Genomic DNA, 19,567 nt, shown 5'->3' on the forward strand with positions numbered 1-19,567 from the left:
AAAGATGCGAATCAAACTCGTAATCTTCTAAGTACAAGAATTATTCTTCATAAATATTACTTTTGAAACTGTAAAATTTTTCAATAATAGTCACAAATCCCCAACATAGGAGGGAAGAACATTTGAAAAAACATTGGTATTACCATCATCATTGTAACAGACACAAGGCTAAACCACTAACATATAATCTACTTCATCAACCCAACCAACTGATAATAGGAATATTACTGACTGTATCGTATTAAAAACACAACACTATAGAGAAGTACCCAAACCATCATTCATTCTTAAATTCATAACATTAAACGTAGAGAGATTGTGGGAGTGCAAAAGAATGGCGCTAAATATTACTGCGGCCCCTCGCCTGATTCCCGCTTTGATGCTTCCTTGATCTCGTCCCCGCCATCATCCTGAAATCACACCCACATTCCTCATTTAGTATGCAATTTAATCTACGCGTGGCGTTAACCAAACACGATAAAGGAATATAAGGAATATATATATATATATATATATATATATATATATATATATATATATATATATATATAGAGAGAGAGAGAGAGAGAGAGACCGCGGTATCAGAAGTCCACAGAGTTAAGTTGTCTCTGAGAAGTTGCATGATCAATGTGCTGTCCTTGTAAGATTCTTCACCAAGTGTGTCTAGCTCCGAGATGGCTTCATCAAAGGCCTATCGAGATAACGAAAGAATTTTACATGTTTCATACGTGTCGATATTGTTGAATTCACAAACACACCAATACTTATCATGATTCATGAAACAATCAAACAATTGAACCAAGCTCGGAGTTTAAGTACCTTTAGGCCTACAAAAGATACACAAGGGAGACGCTATTGTTCTATTGCATCCATTTTTCAATAACACTCCGATAATTGAACATCCTTAATAATATCTTGATTCACTTCACAATAACTCGAACTCAAAAAAACAGTGGTATCCAAATTATACCAAACAGCTAATTTACCAAACACCTTTCCACAATCAGCTAATGTTATCAACTAGTTATACCCTCTAATTAACTCAATCAGCTAACAGCCATTTACCAAACAGGGCCATAGTATTTTCATACTTTGCACAGCCAACGCTCAATGTTATGAAGATAAACTGAACACCAAAAAGCTATGATTGAAGCGAGCACAGTTCATGGAAGAAAGAGAGAAGCTAATGTACCTGCTTGGCAAGGTTGCAGGCACGGTCAGGTGAGTTAAGGATTTCGTAATAGAACACAGAAAAGTTAAGGGCAAGTCCGAGCCTAATAGGGTGGGTTGGAGCCAGTTCACCCAATGCAATATCCTACATCACCGAGAATAAAAATTAACCACAAAGCATATCAATAAATTAAACTAAACGAATCAGCATATCTAGAAAAATCACCGACCTGAGCGGACTTATATGCCAACAAAGTGCTCTCGGCAGCTTCTTTCCTCTCAGCCCCGGTCTTAAACTCAGCAAGGTACCTATGGTAATCGCCTTTCATCTTCAAGTAAAACACCTTGGACTCAGCAGTGGAAGCCGAGGGAACCAGGTGGGACTCGAGAAGGCTCAATATGCCATCGCATATCTTGCTCAGCTCTGCCTCAATTCTACCCCTATATTCCTTAATGGTCTTAACAAGCTCCTCATTCCCACGGCTCTCCTCCTTTTGCTCAATAGAAGATATGATTCTCCACGAGGCCCTCCTCGCACCAATCACATTCTTGTACGCCACCGAGAGAAGGTTCCTTTCCTCCACGGTTAGCTCATCCACATCCACCGTCTTGGCAACCTTCTCCATGAACTCCACCATTTCCTCATACCTCTCAGCCTGCTCGGCCAACTTGGCCATGTACACATTCTCTTCACGAGATGACTCAGTTGACACCATCTTTGCTATACTCAATTAATACCTAATTCTGCAAAGATTCTAGTCAACTTAGAGCAATATACTAAAATCAAAACATACATCCCTGTATCCATGTTCATATAGTGATCATAAAATCCATAATATTATCATCACATTTTGAGTTTGTTGAGCATATAATATATAAAATCTGCATTCCAACTATTAACTTAGGCTTTTAGTTGAGATAGAGCACAAAACATCACGAGTTCGAATGTTGAGCAAACATAGTTTTATATAATGTGCATTCCAACTATTAACTTAGACTTATAGATGAGATTGTAAGAGTGCTCAAATCTTGGCTCTTAATCCCTATATAGACCTTTCAGAAGTTCAACAACCAAACTCTTGATCTAAAAAACTAATCTGTTTAACCTAATACAACATTATAAGACCATTTAAACACATCAAAAATCCACACAAGAAGAAACTAAGACGCCTAGAATAGATTATTACTCAATGATAACTACAATAAACTAAACAAAGTAACAAACAGCAAACAATTCTACCAAGAAACAGAAACTGATTCAAAAAATTAAACTCAAGTAAAAGGATCTAATGATCAAGGATTTCCGATCTGTAACTTGCAGCGATAACTCAAAAGTATTCAAATAAATTGGAGATCTAAGAACACTACTACCTTTGGGAACGGAGGAGAAAGATGGGTATGGGTAAATTACCTTAAACTGAAGCAGCAACCGCTGCGTTTTTCCGACACTGAAATGCAATAGAGGAACTGACAGAAGAAAGGCGGTTTATAAAGAAAACGCGTTAGGGTGGAGAAAGTTGGGGGCGGCGCGTGGCGGCTTCGACCTTTCGGGGGGTCACATGTATGTATGGTCTGTCGCGGTCTTCACGTAGTCACGGGCGTCACGCCAAATCTTGCGTAACAAAATTTTGGATTAAATGCTCTATTTCGTGTCTGACCATTTTACGGATTTTCGCTTTTTTGTCTATGTTGAATCAAGATGGAAATAATTCATAACATTTTTCCTAAAAAATATAATACTAATCATGAATATTTATGTAAAAAAATATAATATTTGTGATAAAAAATATAATATTTTTACATTAAAATATAAAATTATTACATTTTTTTTCAAAAGTATTACACAATTTTTTATAAGTAACAAATATTTTATAAATGATTAATATTGCATTTTCACATCAACCCCGACATGATCCGCCTCACGACGGTTACATTGTGAGTTTGTGACTCAAAATTCAAAAGAAATAAGGTTCAAATTGGCCACTGAACGTAACTTAAACATGTAATTAGGTCACCGAACAAAAAAAAAATACAATTAGGCTATTGAACACTCCAAATGTATGCAATTTCACCTGATAGCATGTTACCATCAATTTTAGCAGGTTACCTGCTTACGTTACAGCTTAGTTGGCATTTTTAATAATTTTTAAATAATTTTAATAATAATTTTTTTAAAAAAAATTACAAAACAACGGAGTGGCCGTCATTTTATTTTTATTTTTTTATTTTTTTTATTTCATTTTTTTCAATTTTGTTTCTAAATTTATTATTAAAATTTATTAAAGATTATTTGAAAATGTCAACTCAACTGCCACGTAAGCAGGTAATTTGTTAAAATTGATAGTAACCAGCTATCCGGTAAAATTACATACATTTGGAGTGTTCAATGACCTAATTGCACTTTTTTTTTTTTCCATTCAGTGGTCTAATTGCATTTTCAAGTTTAGCCAATTTATACCTTATTCCAAATTCAAAATATACACAATATCACGATTAGACTAATATTAAAACGTTTTTGAAATATTTGACTGATATATTTTGGAATAATTCTACCTTTCTTCTATGTTTTATGAACGCAATCCTTATATTATACCACGTGAAAAAGAAAAAGAAAAAGAAAAAAAAAATCATTTGTGACAAAATTTAAGATAGTTGTGTTTGACAAATCTAAATAATAATACTAAAATATAATTTACTTTACAGTTGTTTTTGGGGGGAGGTTATTAGATTAAATCTATTTAATCTAAAAAATTAAATAAAAATTAATTTACTTCCATTTTCTTTTTGGATTTAAAATCTTTGTATTATATGACTTTAAAAATTTTAATCGGTCAAGATTATTAATAAAATTTTACATGTCAATGGTCTATGCTTTTACATTTCTAACTCAAGTTGGAATGCGATTGTGGATGAAGAGTAGAAATACTAGGTACAATTCTGTTACTAACATTATTCATGTTCAATTGTTTCTTCATCCTTTATGTAATCTTTCATAAAAAAAAAAAAAAAAAAAAAAAAACTTACGGAGTATCAGATAAAAATTTAAATAAAAGTATCAATTCCTAATTTATATTAGAGTTAATACCTAAAATGGTCCCTCAATTATGCCATAATTACCAATTTGATCCTCAACTACCATTCTTACCCAATTAAGTCCTCAACTATGTAACTTTTACTCAATTAAGTCTTCAACTATACAATTCTTACCCAATTTAGTCCTCAACTATACAATTCTTACCCAATTTAGTCCTCTGTATTAATTTGACTGTTTGTTGACTGTCAAAAGTCGGGATAAAATTATAATTTTACAAGATTTCTCCTTCCTCTCCATTTAGCAGCGTCAAACCATGCAGCAATACACTCCGATCAGATTTCAATCGTTGGAAATCAAATTCATGGGCTATCCGATGCATAACCAGTACTTTGATACTGACAGGTTTAGAACCCAACCGGAGCTTATTGCTACATGGTTTAGCGCTGCTAAATGAGGAGGAAGGAGAAAACTTGTAAAATTACAACTTTATTTTCACTTTTGACAGTCAACAAACAGTCAAATTGACAAAGGACTAAATTGGGTAAAAATTGTATAGTTGAGAACTTAATTGGGTAAGAATGATAGTCGAGGACTAAATTGGTAATTACAACATAGTCGAGGGACTATTTTGGGTATTAACTCTTTATATTATAATAGGATAAGATCCATATTGACCACTAAACGTAATTTAAGCCACTGACAAAAAAAAAATACAATTAGACCACTGAGCATCTCAAGTATATATGCAATTTCACTTGATAACAGGTTATCACCATTTCTTCCGATTGCATGTTTACGTGGATGGTGAGTTGCCATTTTCAAAATAATTTTTAATAAATTTAAAAAAAAAAAAAACAAAAAAAAAAACAAAACAAAACAAAACAAAACCGCCAGAGTAACTACTAGCCACCCCGATGTTTTTTTTTAATAAAGTTTTTTATTAAAAATTATTTTAAAAAAATAACAACTCACCAACAATGTAAACAGACAATCGAAAGAAATGAGTGATAATCTGTGATCAAGTGAAATTGCATATATTTAAGGTGTTTAGTGACCTAATTGTACTTTTTTCGTTCAATGGCCTAATTTGGACCTTATTCCTTTATAATAATAACACATTCACTGTTGCTTATTGGCATGACTAGTTAAACAATTAGTTTGAAAATTGAAAATAAGTGAAAAGTTGAAAAGCTAACAGAGGTGAAAATTGTTAAGCTTGTACAATGTTTAGTCATAAAATACAACACAACAACAATGCCACTGACCTTGTAGTTCAGTGGTATGGATGTGAGACTCAATATTAGACGCATCGAGATTGGATCTCGATTGCCTTATTTGTACACACACAAACAACACCAATAAGCACCGAGGCACAATGCCAGAGTACACCATCGAGTTTTACAAGACCTTACAGACTGGGAACCGATACACCTTAGAAATATTCCAACTGCACAGCTTATACTCTCATCGGCCCCTTACCGACTTACAGTCCTGCTAAAGTGAGTACTTGTGCTTCATTTCTTCCAAGACCGAGTCATTGCAACTGCATGGAGAGAACATAATAAAACATGTCTAGTCTTCCTTAAATTTTCAAATAACTGGAACTACACATGCAGTTATGTTAGATTTTCATACTGAATTTTGAGCAAGACATGAGTAAGCGGAGCTTATTTCACATTGCCAATTATCCATCAATTGAATCAAGACAATTTTCTAATGTCAATAGCATTTTCGAATACCACAGTAGTATCAGATAGATTTGTTTGGTATGTTTGACCAAAAGGGGAGATAGGATTCAACTCGAGGTTTATTGTTTGGAGAGGGGCATATCACATAGATGGCAAACAAATATGCATGCTGACAGAGTGAACTATGGCAAGGATGATTATACCATGTATAAACCAAGGGCCGAGGCTTTCAGGCATCAAAATGGCATTACACCAAGGTAATGCCATTGCAAGATAGTTCATAATTGTTAAGAGTCCTACATTGAAAATATAAGAAAGAACATATGGGTTTATAAGGTCATGGTTATACTAGCTAGTTGATTTGATTGGATTCTTTTAGTGTGGTTCGTCCCATGTGCATTATAGTCCAGTTGTGTGACCTTGGCCCAATCTTAGATTCTAACAATAACAATGATGACGCCTTCTATATCCAAGAGAAGGCAATAACAGAAACGCAGAACACGTATGTAAAACCAGTTCTTTTAAAGTTAATAAAACTCTATATACCTTTGTTAAGAAACATCAACAATCAATCTTTGAACATAATATAACCAAACTTACTACTGGCGCATGCAATCATTGTATTCTTTAAACTGTTTGCTGCACCTCCGACTCGCAAATAATAATTTTTTTTCAGAACATTCAGAATACTTATCCAAATATTCAGAACATTTCTTTTGCGCATCCTGCTCCATTTTGCTGTGCAAAGCTGAAATTTTGAAACATTTGCATGTCAAAAATACCGAGCTTATGCCAGATGACCAGGGAAAAACCAGGAATAACAAACAAGGTTCATCATGTTAAGTCACAAGTGAGTATCTAAAAATCATAGGTTAAAGAAACAGCTTTCACAAGAGTTGACTACAAGTCAAAATGTGCATATCACACAATGATGTAGAAAAACCTACTGGCTTTTGAGCACATTTGGTCCAATCACATATATTTATATTCAGAATTTATTTGAAGGGGGCAACCCCAACCCCAACCCCAGCCAAGTTGGTCAGACAGTCGGCTTGTTAACTGCAAGGTTACAAATTCAACTCCCTATGAGAGCGGCCTATTGGCCCTCTCGGTTCGAACTGGTCAAATATAAGAGAAATTTGTTCATAATTTCATATGATAAGGTTCAGCACATGAGATTTCCCAACTCTACAAAGTCCCAGGAGAAGCAAACGATCCATGAAGCCAGCTAATTCTTGAGGTTTCAAATACAACACTTCTCGCATAAAAACCACAAAGATTGGCAGAACAAATTGCAACCCTAAAGATGATCTCCCAGACTTTAAGTCAACGCAATTTGTTCATTGATTCTTAAATAACAGAAACCAATACTTAAAAAAGCAAGCATCCTAAATTGGGTAATTGCAAAACAACAAAACTTCTCAAAGCCATTTCATAGTAATCGCGAAGCATTGACAGATTTACGAATTTAGGGATAGTTTGAAAATAGATGTACATGTGCGAGTACCTCGTTCAAGCTTCGTCCTACCACCACCCTCTTCTTGCGCTAATCCCATGAAGTGTGTCTCTGCTGGAAGGAACCTGCACAGCAGCAGTTTCGAGTATTTGTTGATGGATTAGGTTACCGAATGCACTTCTCTCTTCACCTGTTTATCACTGCATTTACTAAACCATTATTCGTGATAAAAATTCCCAGACAATATTTATTACGGAGTACATCTCTGTCTAAACTTTACTGTCTTTTATTGAGTATTTCTTATTTCTTATGTTCGTTAATATTTTTTTTAAAAATATTTTTAAAATTTAGTTTTCAAAAAATTGTAATTTATGTCCCTTGTCAATTATCAATGTTACTCCTGAATTATTAGTGGTGTAAATGTTGCCCTTCAATTTTCAAAATATTACATATATTATCATCCCGTAGTGTAAATGTAACCCCTCAAATTTCCTCCAACATGGTACGGAATGGGTAATATATATACCGTTTTGAAATTTGAAAAGCAACATTTACACGACTAATAATTCATGAGTGACATTGATAATTAGATAAATTAACATATTATGAATGGACATAAATTAAATTTTACCCTTTATTTTACTTAAAAATGCTATCAAACCACTCCTTGCATCTTGACTTAGAAACGGACGCCCGAGCAAGACTATGGCCCCGCGCCAATTCACACGATGCTTAACAAAAGAAATATACACATTGGATATTTATCATTTTTGGTTTACTCAAGTTGAGTTACATTTCAAGAGATTAATGATTTAGTATTTTAGCATAACCTATTTAAAAATCTAATTCTTATTTTAAACTATCTTAATTAACATTTAAAAAAATAAGTAAATACCTTTTCTTAAAAAAAAAAAATTAAATTAAATACCATCCTCTTCACTCTCAAAGTCTCCCTTTAGTATTATTTTTCTCATCATTTGCATTTACCCTCCTCCATCTAACAATTATATATAATATATTTTATTGTTTTTTTTTTTATTATATTTGAAAAAACTCACAATTACAATATAACACTGCTAGTCTGCTACAATTTGGAGCAGTAGTTTAACAAGGCTACACCTAGTTGGCTAGTTTGGTATAGAAGAATTAGTTGTACATCTTGGCAAAAGAGAGTAGAGCTAAAGACCATTTGGGAATACAATGGAGTACAATGGAGACCATTTGGCAAAAGTGTTTTTCTTCAGCTGAAACTTTAGTATCATGCGACCCAAGTTAGCAGGAAGCATAAAAGTCTGATTACAAACATCTCCAGCAAACATTATTGATTTCTTCTAATGCAAACCAGCACTAAGTTGATACATGGTGCTATCCATCTAATTTAGGAAACAAATGAAATGGCATGACCTTAGACTATGCACAAGCCAAAAGGAAGAATCCCCAATTTCACATTCAATAAAAGAAAATTTAGAACACTATGCCTTAATTCTACCCTTTGCAGAAAACTGAGCTGGACAAATATTCTAGTTTCCTGAACTGAATCATTGAAACTATACCTGAACTTGAAATGTAAAGCGTGAATGCAAGCTAGTGATAGATATATGTACTACATTAAGTTGGGGATGAATATATATGCTTATTTATTTAAATGTTTTTTAATGTTTAATTTTTTTTATAACTTATTAATAATGCTGGGATCCCCCGTCCCTGAATAATCTCTGTAGGGATGAGAATGGGGGATTTTTCCTTTCCCCGTCGGGGACGGGGAATGGGAAGAAAGTCGAGGGCAGGGATGTGGGTATGTCTCCCACCCCCACCTCGCCCCATTGACATCCCTACCTTGTATACTAATATTCTATTGTCATTAATTCATTATACGGCTTTGGGGTTTTTAAAGGCAGATCGATCCCCGGGCATCCCGACATGACTCGACGAAACCGGCAATTTATATCGCGGACCAAGGTTCACACACAACGTTGTAGACTCTGAATCAACACGACATTATTTGATATGTAAGTTTTAACATATCTCGTAACTTCTTTTCTCATGTTTCGACACAAAATTTTAATTTATTCTATGCATAGAATTCTTACGCTTAATGTATAGAAATACATAACATGATACACAGAAACGTATAACACGATATACATACACATGTTTTCTATTTTACTTATTATCATATCTGATTTGTGTAAATAATTTATGTCTTATAGGCACATAATTGCATAATATAAGACATAACTTTGTAAAATAAGACATACAATTTATTTTGTGTTATACAACTACTAATCAATTTTATGTACAGAATTTTCATTTTAATATACAGAATTTCGTAACAAATATGTTTTATAGTAAAAAAAAATTATGTAACGCGAATTGAAAAACAAACCGCCTCGTTAAAATTAATTAAAATTCAAAATGACATCGTATAGGATTAAGATCCACGTTAGGACGAAACCCAAGACCCGAATGTGGAGAACTTTTCAGGCCGTGGTTGGGGCTTTGGGGTTCAGCAAGTCGCAAGTGCCATAAACGACTCGACTGCCTATCTGCCTCTTATCCAGAGCTCGTAATAGACTCTCCCATACAACTCCCGTCTATAACACGGTATGATGTTGTCGGCGGCAGCACGGCCGGCGGTGAACTGTATTCTTGAATCGCCGGCTTCTTCATTTTCTTCTCACAAACCCTTTCTGCCAAACAAACTCTTCTTTCCCCAACCACCAACTGCCGCTTCTCAACCATCCCTTCTCTCAAGAAAGCTCTACGTCTCCGCATCTTCATCCGCCGCTGTTGATGCTCTATCCCAAGAAACCTCCGCAAAGGGTTCGTTCTCTTCAACTCCCCTTCACAAGGAGGTAAATAATTTCGATTATTTTTCCCTGTTCATTAAAAAAGGTGTTTTTTTTTTTTTTTCTTTTTTATTAAATTCAAGAAATTATGGAAAATGTAGAAGCTTGGAGTGGTGGTAAAGCCAATGGAGAAACCTAGACTAGTTTTGAAGTTCATATGGTTGGAGAAGAACATTGGGATTTCACTGGACCAAGTGATACCCGGGCATGGCACAATCCCTATAAGCCCTTACTATTTTTGGCCTAGGAAAGATGCCTGGGAGGAGCTAAAGGTGATGCTGGAGAGTAAGCCTTGGATATCCCAGAAACAGATGGTTATTCTGCTTAATCAGGCCACTGATATTATCAATCTATGGCAACAGAGTGGTGGCAACTTTGCATAATCTTAGCTTTTCTTGTGCAGCTACTAGGTATAGTTTTCGCTGTAATCCCCCATTTTGTGAGGCCATCATTGTGCTCAATCTGACATTTGTAATACCCTTGTAGATGTTGTTTTGATGTTTCAGTGAGAGAAGGATGTTTCGTTTTATCAAAGTTGCAAATTTTATTCGGTTTGAGTTTTTAAGACATTTGAATTGAACAGTATGTTTTGTCATAATTTCAAGAATCTATGCAACAGTATCTGGTGTCTCGAGTGATCCCTTTTAACCGATTTTGGTTACATTATCATTCTGTATTTGTGTCGATGGATATATGAAACTGTCGTAATGGAAAAAAATGCAGGCATATGGTAATTGGAGGTTGGGAGTGTAGTTGTTTATGATGTTTTAGGAATTGCAGATTCGAAGTGATATATTTCCTTCACATAATTCATCTACTGCCTGTTCTTGATGTTTTAGATCAAGTGCAGGTCTGAAAACACCACCTCGTATTCTGTGAATCTGATGTTTTAAATGGCTAAGTTGTATTTGCCATCACCGAGATGACAACATTAGCCATTGTCTATCCGTAAAGGTTTGTCTCGAGTATGAAGATCTGGCTGTAATATATCAATACCGGATGGATGCTCTCCAGGGCGAACAGTTTTCGTGCAACTTTTTTGTTGTGGCATTGAATCCATTGATCTGAAGATGTAGTAGCTTTAGAGAGTTTGCTCCAGCTTGATTTATGAAGGAAATGGATTTGGCATTCTGTACAAATGTATAGTAGACTGAGGGTTGATGCAACTTTCATTCTCTTTTTCAAAACATGCTCTTTTTGTGTATGTATGTATGTATAGGCTAGCCAGAAAGAATACAAGAGAAGAGAAATTTGCTTTATAAATGCTAAATCAAGTGTTTTGGTTTTTGGTTTTGTAAACAACTAGAAATGATGTCCTATAAATGGATTAAAATAGGCAAAAATAAAGTAGGACATAATGAAAATGGTAACTCATGCATTTTTTTGGGGATGAGGAGGGAAGATTAAAAACCTATGTGCCAAGTCACTCGCAGACTTGGCACCCTCCACAGCCTGACCCCTCTTAAGACAATCACAATAGTGATTTTTGGAGAGGTTTTTACATGCTTAAAAACTTGAAGATGATTTTCAACAAATGGGGAAGGAATTTTTTGGTGGTTTTTCATTACATAAGAAGCTGAGTTTTGTCACTATAGTGGGACCCACCAAGCAGAAAAAAAGATGTGCCTTGATCGCGTGAGACTGTGAGAGGTAAAACAAGTGCCCAGTCGGACACGTCAAAACTAGCGCCCAGCCGGACGCGTTAATCTGAAGTTTTTTTTTTTTTTTTTTTTTTTTTTTTTCTTCTGTTCCCAAACATATACTCAATTGACACATGTTTTGAGATTATATCAAAATGACTATTTATGAAAATTTAAACTACAAGTAATGTTAAGTTGATCATGCTATTTTTCTTTATTGGATTTATCTCATAATATTTTTATTTAACATAATAATATAATTATTTATATTCGTTGACTATTAATGAATTAATCAATTACATCATTTTCTTCCCAAAAAAAAAATCAATTACATCATTTAAAAAAAAAGTTAAATTCACCTTGTATTTAAATACAACAAAAATTTAGTATAAATATTAAAAACTAAATTAAAATTATATAAAAGTTGTAATTGGAACAATTTAGTGATATCAATGACATAAATTTAATGTGAAAATAGAAAGGGAAAACTCATTATTTACAAAACTTCATGGGCCAAAGTGTAATTACACATAAAGTTTAATGGTACAATGGAAATTGAAGACGGTCTTTCTTATCGGAGCAATCACTCCGGTGAGGTTCAGTCGGATCATTTTTCCTATAACGGATTCAAATGGAGAAGAAGCCGTCGAGCGACGATTCAGACTCCGACAGCAGCATCTGGGGATGGATTGTGTTGAAAGGTACCGCAGCTTCGTTTCTCTGCATCAGTCTTTTCGCTCTCTTAGTAAGAATTGCCGTGTCTCTCCACTCATACTCCGGCGCCGGAACTCCGCCGAGGTATGGAGACTACGAGGCCCAGCGGCACTGGATGGAGATCACAATCAATCTCCCAGTAAAAGAATGGTACCGTAATAGCACGATGAATGATCTCATGTACTGGGGACTCGACTACCCCCCTCTCACTGCCTATCAGAGCTACATTCATGGACTTTTCCTCAGATTCTTCGATCCCCAGTCAGTTGCTCTCTACACTTCTCGGGGCTACGAGTCTTACATCGGGTATTTTAATATGCATACAACGTGTTTGAATATATTCCCGAGAGAGTTCCATTTCTCCCGATTATTTCGATGAAATTTATCTAAAAACATCGAAGTTTGTTTGTTTAGGCTGTGTTTTTTCTCGATTGCAGGAAACTGTTAATGCGGTGGACGGTTTTATCATCTGATGCTCTGATATTCTTTCCTGCAGTTCTATATTTTATTAATGTGTATTATTATGGCAAACCTGTTCGACGGAAGAGTAGTTTGGCATGGCACATTGCGATGCTTTTGTTGAATCCGTGTTTAATTTTGATTGATCACGGTCATTTTCAGGTCTGTTTTATATTCCGGATTGTTTGCTCCCTAACTTATGTGACTTTGTTTCTCTATTTTAAAATTTTAGGGTTGATTGTTTTCCTATTTTCATTCATTTGTTTTGCAGTACAACTGTATTAGCTTGGGCCTTACAATGGCTGCTATTTCTGCAATATTTTCTGATAGAGACCTTGTCAGTTCAGTGTTGTTCATTCTCGCTCTTAACCATAAACAGGTGCCTGACCATTCCATTTTTAAAGTTTTGCTCAAAACCCAACACTACATGACTACGAAATTGTTTAAACTTCATGTTGCACTGATATCGATTCTGTTATTTTGTTATTGTGGCTCATTAAATATGCTTAATGATTGACTGGACTTCTGCAGATGAGCGCCTATTTTGCACCTGCATTTTTCAGCTACCTCTTCGGTAAATGTCTAAGGCAGAGAAATCCACTTCTTGAAATCTCAAAGTTGGGCTTAGTAGTATTAGGGACTATGGCTGTGATTTGGTGGCCATATCTTTATTCAAAGGAAGCATCTTTAGAGGTATGGATATCTCATCATATCCTTGGTTATGATCTTTTTTACTAGTTGAACTTTGTTGTCTAATGATCAGAAAATTGATGCGTGACCTTCGCTTACCTTCCTTTGCTACTTTTGCTTATAGACCTCTTTTCTTTCCTGGGAATATTATGAGCATTGTTCTCATTTATCAGTGAAAGTTTATATTTTCCTTCTGACTAGAATGTGCACCTAATGCAATCTTCAAACATCTTTTTGATTGTAGTTTATTTTTAATAAGTTTTTTTTTTTTTTTTTTTTTTTTTTTAATAGCTTGTAAACTATTAATAATTTTATTATGTTGTTATTTGTGTATTTAAGTTCTTTGAAGGTTGTGCATCATTTAACCCTAGTAGCAGTCTCTATGAGAGTAGAGGTAACACCCATCCTTAAGCCATGTATCACTATTTGTGCCTGTTCTGACATGAAAAACAAGCATTGATGCTCCCTTGTGCTTGTTCTAGGAGAGTTGGTTAATCAGTCAAAAATACATTATGGCATGTAAAGCTCGATGACATCCTCATTAGCTACAATGGATAATACTATAACTCACATGCAAGTGAAGAAAGAGTATATGACCTAGTAAGAAGGTAGACAATAATATTATATAAGAAAATATGTCTACTAAGCAAATCTGTCTGAAGGAGGAGATGTAGATTATGATTATAATAGGGAAAGGATTTTCCCATGTTATATAATAGATGGGGGTCTCAGGTGCTGGTTGCATATACAAAGATGCTACTCTTTCATTATACAATCAATAACGGTAGGAGATCTTTGATGCACTACATTCTTGCAGACCCATTCTCCTTTGGAGTATAACTTTGGCAAATTAGTTCCTTTTTTAAAAACTTCCCATCATGCTTTCAACCCATTTGGATCTGTTTACTAATTTGTTAACTAACTTGATGCTTGTTACAGGTTCTCTCACGCCTAGCTCCATTTGAGAGGGGAATATATGAGGATTATGTGGCTAATTTTTGGTGCACATCATCTGTTCTTGTGAAATGGAAGATATTGTTCAGTTCCCAAGCACTGAGGCTTATTAGTCTTGCAGCAACTATATCTTCTTGTATTCCTTCAATGATGATGCTAATATTGGTGCCTAGCAAACAAAATTTCTTATATGGGCTGCTCAGTAGTGCTTTGTCGTTCTACTTATTCTCATTTCAAGGTATGTATCACTTTGTGCTTTCTCCCCTAGTTTGTTACTTTGCATGTGCACTCACACATACAAGTGCCACTACTACATCATGATTTGTGCTGTGTGGTTTCATTGACAGTGCACGAGAAATCTATTCTCTTGCCTCTTCTTCCAGCAAGCATCTTGGCCTGGGAAAAGCCTTTTATATTCCATTGGCTCACAAGTTTTGCCATGGTCTCTATGTTCCCACTTTTGAGGCGTGACCAGTTGATTTTGCCATATGGGGCTCTCTATGGACTTTTTGTCATTCTTTACTATGCACCTGGTGGAAAACTACACAGAAGTGAGGCAAATACTTTTTACGCCACTTTAAAGTCACTTCTTTTGGCCTGCTCTCTTATTCTTCACATTGTCTACTTAATGGTAACTCCTCCAAACCGCTACCCTTTCCTATTTGAAGCTATAATTATGCTTCTTTGCTTTTCTCAGTTTGTATTCATTTTTGTATACTCCAATACAATACAGTATACAATGTTGAAGCTTAATAGTCAGCTAGATAATGATAAGAAAAATCTATGATCTTGTTGGGCTTTTGTATTTGTAATTTTTTATTGCTTATCCTGAGTTTTATTAGGACATTGTTTTTTTTTGAGATGTACATTTTGAAATGGCAAGATAGTGTTCTCGTTTGGCTGAGTTAAGAAGCACAATTTGGATCAAGTCCATTAATTTCTTTTCTTTCTTTCAGTGATCTCACTATTACAATTTATACCATTGTTTTATCATTCTTTGTTATTTATAACCATTTTCTTGCTCAATCTGTTGAGTGCATACTTGACGTATAGTTCTTTCTTCCTAACACTGTTTAGTTTCAGCGCCACCCTACCTCCCACCCAACACGGTTCATTCCTATTTTGGATTTTATTTATGCTTGATTGTATATGCAAGCAGTTGTATATTTGATAGTTTATATTGAAATTAGCGAGTGGGCATGGTTAGCTAAAAAACTGCAGATTTTTGAATAGTTTGCATAATAATAGAAAATGGTCATGTTTTGGTGGTGCAAAACTGTGTGTGTGTAACTGTGTATATATATAACAAATAAAATGAAAAAGTGAAAATTCATAGACGGTTGCAGATATTTGCCCCTGCTGGCCTGCTTCTGTAAATTATTGTACTTCAGTTGAAGTCTTTAGTTTGAGAAAATGTTATACCGATTACAGAAATATTTCCAGCCTTCCGGCCACAGTATTTGACATCCCACCAAATGATACCATCAGGGCTTGTTCCTACTCACTTTTTGGTCTAGGATTGTAGATCATCATATAACTAGTCTGTATTTTTTTGTTGCTTAGCTGCTAAAACATATTCTGTACTAAAGAAGTTTCAATACAGGCAAATTTCAGCACTGATATAGCTTCAATACATTCCATTCTACACATGATGTCAAAGTCGTTTACATTTGAGTTGGAGGATTGAGGGTTCTGATATTGTGTGTTCCTACCATGTTATTAGCTGCATTTACTTGATCTGTGATATGCCGATGCGGCGATGCCCAGTGTTGTAAAAACTGAGGTGCTAGGCACCCATAGGCTGATTGGAAGAATAGAATGTTGGTCTTTTATGCCCAACCTCATATTCTAGTGCACAATGCACACAATCTTCCCTAGAATAGTTTGTGTACACTTGTGCAGAGGATTATGTGCATTCATGTTGGTTCGCAGGTTCTCACGAGAGGAGGGGTTCTCATTTAATCATTAATCTATATATATATATATATATATATATATATATATATATATATATATATATAGATTAATGATCAAATGAGAACCCCTCCGCCTGTGAGAACTTGTACATAAATGCAATGCATATAAGTGTCTACATAAATGCACACAATCTCATATTCCAGTGCGCACAATGCACACAATCTACCCCTGGAATAGTTTGTGTGCATTTATGTAGATGCACAATATAGCTCTGAGCAAAACAAACCTAATCTTCACAACAGTCCATCGTGCTTTATTTGCCGTAGGCCAACAGTCACCCAGCATACTTCCTCGCAGCAGTGTTGACACCTCTTTCCCAATGATCCAATGCCACATGACTGCAACAGTCTCAGCACCATTGCAGCTCGCAATTCTCACCTCTAGGTCTCCAGCCTAGCAACTCTGGGCAGTCTTGACTCTTGATCTCCAGCCCCAACAGGTTTTAGACTTTTAGATTTGTTGAATTGTATTTGTTATGGTTCAATATTACGTGTTTTTAGAGTATCATGTGCTTTTTGAACATTTGTATTTTATGGGAGAAATTTTTGTTAGAAAAAAAAAACACAGTTTGGGAGCCTAGGGAACTGAGAATTACAGGAATCTGTATTTTCATATTAATGGAGTCGGTTGAGGTCAGCTTGAAATGGTCCAATTTAGGGAAAAGAAGATGATGTAACCTGTAGGAAGAGATGAAGTTGGAAGAATAGGATAATTATACTCTGCTTTTTATCTAGTTTGTTCTGATTGTGACATTAATCAGGTACGAGCATGAACGGAGTATAAAGACAAAACTAAATTGGTTACTATCTAGGGTCCAGTTTGGTTGGTTCAGGTCTTTTTCCTATTTAATTTGATCTTTGTATCTGCTACCTGTGAACACATTTAATGCACTTCACTAGTTGTTAGCATTTACCATAGGAAAGTGTTATTTTCCCCAAATCTGTTGGTTGTTATGCAGTTCATGGGTAATTTAAAACTAATACGGATGTTGCAAGAAAGACAGTGAACGAAACAAGTGCAAGGTCTTATGCACTTGGACTCCTTTCACTTGAGCCAACATTCTTTGGTGAGTTATAGGGTTCTCTGTCGAGATAGTAGTTAAAGCGCCACAAAGGAGGTAAATGGGAAGAAAATGGTGGATTTATTCTTTCTTTTGGACTACTGTAAGAATTTTATTCAGGACATAAATGTTTGAGGAGTGGTTTACACACTCCGGCAAGGAAATAAATGTGCATATCACATGGTGAACTTTGATTACTTAATGGCATGTTTGGTACACATGAATTGTAATTCTTTTCCCACCTTATTCTTTAGCAACCAAAATTCCATTGTTTGGTTGGAGGGAATTGCAATTCCCTCCAACCATGGAATTGAATTCCTAACCCCTCCCCTAGAAATTGAAATTCCATGGAAGGTGGGAATAAAAGAACCATTGTGGACAAATTTGCCCTTGTTCCTTCTTACCTTTTATTATTACACAAGGACATTTTTAGTCTTTATATCACTTTTTCTCTTTCAATTCTTAGTAATTTTAATTCTTGCGTACCAAACAGCAGAATTTGAATTCCTACTTTATTCTTTTCCCACAGTATTACAATTATTTTCCCCCTATTTCCCTCCTTCCAACCAAACGCTCCGTTAGGGTAGTCGGGGAGCGATTCTAGACAGCTTTACAGATAGCATGATGGATATCGTGGGAGAGGGAGTATGTGAGATTCGGTACATATTTCTTTGTAGATGAATAGCCATTCAAATCCTGATCATCACTAATGACGTATCTTGTGATACACACTAATGATGTATCTTGTGATACACACTTATGATGTATCTTGTGATACACACTTGATTATTAGATCTGACTGGCTAGCTACCAGGTAGTTTGATACAGTGAAGGGACTTGTGATTCTTGTTTTAGTACCGTACTCTGCCTAAACATGTATCATGCTCCATTCTAGTCTGTGTGACAGGAAATGTTTGCTTAAATCATGTGAAGTTTTGTATGAAAAGCACAACGAACAACGTAGCAGAAGAGCTTGAATCACATAATGGAGGTGAGAGGGATGCAAACCCACCACGAAGATCACGTTTTAGTGGTTGGGGGTTGAACAGTTGATGATGATGATGCAGTTTTGTACTCTTTATATTATGATGATGCACCACATTTAATGTTGTGTTGACATGGGTGTTGTTTTGACCTATTGTAGCAGCCTGCAGCCCGCCCATCCATGCCATACAGCAGTGGAATAAAAACAAAAGGTCAGAGTAAACGTTATTTTACTCTTAAAAATTTTGGGTGTTTTTTTGTTTGTATGACTTGTGTGTAGGTGTTGACAGAGTATACATACATTTGTTGAAACCTTAATAAATTGCGTGCATTCTCAACCTGTCATTTCTGTTCGTGGATTGGCATTCCTTGTCTAGTTGCCTACTTGTCTTCAACTACCAGAACCGCAAGTATTTATGCTTCCTCCCTTTTGCTTGTTACACGTGGAATGTGCAGTGTTTACAAACTACAAACACTGCTATTGATTGAACCATAACGGCGTTTGATTCGCCGGAAGACTTTGTTTGAGGAAAAAAATTGAATTATACTTTGTTTGGTTCATTATTTTTTTTCGAAGGAATTTGAATTTTCAAATATAAAGAAAATATTTTCTTTGGTCATTTTAGGTTTTTTTTTTTTTTTTTTTTTTTTTTTTTTTTTCTTCTTTCTTGTTATTTGAGAACAAAGTTCACATCACCAAATTATTATCATATAACTTAATTGTAATGAACATTAATGCTTTTTAATGGATCGGACTCATCGTAAAATTGGGTAATAGGTGGGTATGCTACTACTGCTAACTAATAGACCGTAGAAGAGTTGAAAGAGAAGAAGAATGATGATGATAGTATGGAACGGACACTACCCTTGCCTTTTTAATTTTTATACTACC

General features: G+C 35.2%; 3 protein-coding genes and 1 long non-coding RNA gene across 7 annotated transcripts; 2 read left to right on the top strand and 2 right to left on the bottom strand.

Annotated features, from left to right (window-relative positions):
• Positions 1 to 32: 32 nt before the first annotated feature.
• Positions 33 to 2,700, bottom strand: LOC109177787 (14-3-3 protein 4). 3 transcript variants are annotated; one of them, XM_019327241.1, is made up of 5 exons: positions 2,582 to 2,700; positions 1,401 to 1,914; positions 1,193 to 1,315; positions 575 to 691; positions 33 to 410 (listed from the first exon to the last, which is right to left on the bottom strand). In XM_019327241.1, exons 2-5 carry the CDS (start codon positions 1,884 to 1,886, stop codon positions 348 to 350), a joined length of 789 nt encoding a protein of 262 aa, XP_019182786.1. In that variant the 5' UTR covers positions 1,887 to 1,914; positions 2,582 to 2,700; the 3' UTR covers positions 33 to 347. The 3 variants fall into 3 exon arrangements, with proteins under 3 accessions (XP_019182786.1, XP_019182785.1, XP_019182788.1); XM_019327240.1 differs by having other exon boundaries at positions 2,542 to 2,592; XM_019327243.1 differs by having other exon boundaries at positions 1,401 to 1,908; positions 2,542 to 2,590.
• A 2,676-nt stretch (positions 2,701 to 5,376) lies between these two features.
• LOC109177946 lies at positions 5,377 to 7,575 on the bottom strand. Its single transcript, XR_002053652.1, has 3 exons — positions 7,400 to 7,575; positions 6,493 to 6,640; positions 5,377 to 5,747 (listed from the first exon to the last, which is right to left on the bottom strand). It is a non-coding gene; the product is annotated as an uncharacterized LOC109177946 (long non-coding RNA).
• A 2,247-nt stretch (positions 7,576 to 9,822) lies between these two features.
• Positions 9,823 to 10,863, top strand: LOC109177945 (30S ribosomal protein 3, chloroplastic-like). 2 transcript variants are annotated; one of them, XM_019327454.1, is made up of 3 exons: positions 9,823 to 10,137; positions 10,171 to 10,203; positions 10,299 to 10,863. In XM_019327454.1, the coding sequence occupies exons 1-3, from the start codon at positions 9,955 to 9,957 to the stop codon at positions 10,578 to 10,580; spliced, it is 498 nt and encodes a 165-aa protein (XP_019182999.1). In that variant the 5' UTR covers positions 9,823 to 9,954; the 3' UTR covers positions 10,581 to 10,863. The 2 variants fall into 2 exon arrangements, with proteins under 2 accessions (XP_019182999.1, XP_019182997.1); XM_019327452.1 differs by having other exon boundaries at positions 9,823 to 10,203.
• Positions 10,864 to 12,356: 1,493 nt separating this feature from the next.
• LOC109177503 (probable dolichyl pyrophosphate Man9GlcNAc2 alpha-1,3-glucosyltransferase) lies at positions 12,357 to 15,605 on the top strand. The gene is made up of 6 exons (XM_019326870.1): positions 12,357 to 12,857; positions 12,989 to 13,172; positions 13,282 to 13,389; positions 13,542 to 13,703; positions 14,640 to 14,892; positions 15,002 to 15,605. The coding sequence occupies exons 1-6, from the start codon at positions 12,469 to 12,471 to the stop codon at positions 15,439 to 15,441; spliced, it is 1,536 nt and encodes a 511-aa protein (XP_019182415.1). The 5' UTR covers positions 12,357 to 12,468; the 3' UTR covers positions 15,442 to 15,605.
• The last annotated feature ends 3,962 nt before the right edge of the window (positions 15,606 to 19,567 follow it).

This window comes from Ipomoea nil, unplaced genomic scaffold (assembly GCF_001879475.1).
Source record: "Ipomoea nil cultivar Tokyo-kokei standard unplaced genomic scaffold, Asagao_1.1 scaffold0805, whole genome shotgun sequence".
NCBI lineage: Eukaryota > Viridiplantae > Streptophyta > Magnoliopsida > Solanales > Convolvulaceae > Ipomoea > Ipomoea nil.

Excerpts from the sequence above, each read along its gene's own strand:
- LOC109177503 (XM_019326870.1), top strand. The coding sequence starts at position 12,469 with ATGGAGAAGAAGCCGTCGAGCGACGATTCAGACTCCGACAGCAGCATC. Across the intron at positions 12,858-12,988 it reads GGCTACGAGTCTTACATCGG|GAAACTGTTAATGCGGTGGA; the intron begins GTATTTTAATAT and ends TCTCGATTGCAG. Across the intron at positions 13,173-13,281 it reads TTGATCACGGTCATTTTCAG|TACAACTGTATTAGCTTGGG; the intron begins GTCTGTTTTATA and ends TTTGTTTTGCAG.
- LOC109177945 (XM_019327452.1), top strand. The coding sequence starts at position 9,955 with ATGATGTTGTCGGCGGCAGCACGGCCGGCGGTGAACTGTATTCTTGAA. Across the intron at positions 10,204-10,298 it reads CAACTCCCCTTCACAAGGAG|AAGCTTGGAGTGGTGGTAAA; the intron begins GTAAATAATTTC and ends TGGAAAATGTAG.
- LOC109177787 (XM_019327241.1), bottom strand. The coding sequence starts at position 1,886 with ATGGTGTCAACTGAGTCATCTCGTGAAGAGAATGTGTACATGGCCAAG. Across the intron at positions 692-1,192 it reads CCTGCAACCTTGCCAAGCAG|GCCTTTGATGAAGCCATCTC; the intron begins GTACATTAGCTT and ends TTATCTCGATAG. Across the intron at positions 411-574 it reads TGTGGACTTCTGATACCGCG|GATGATGGCGGGGACGAGAT; the intron begins GTCTCTCTCTCT and ends GTGTGATTTCAG.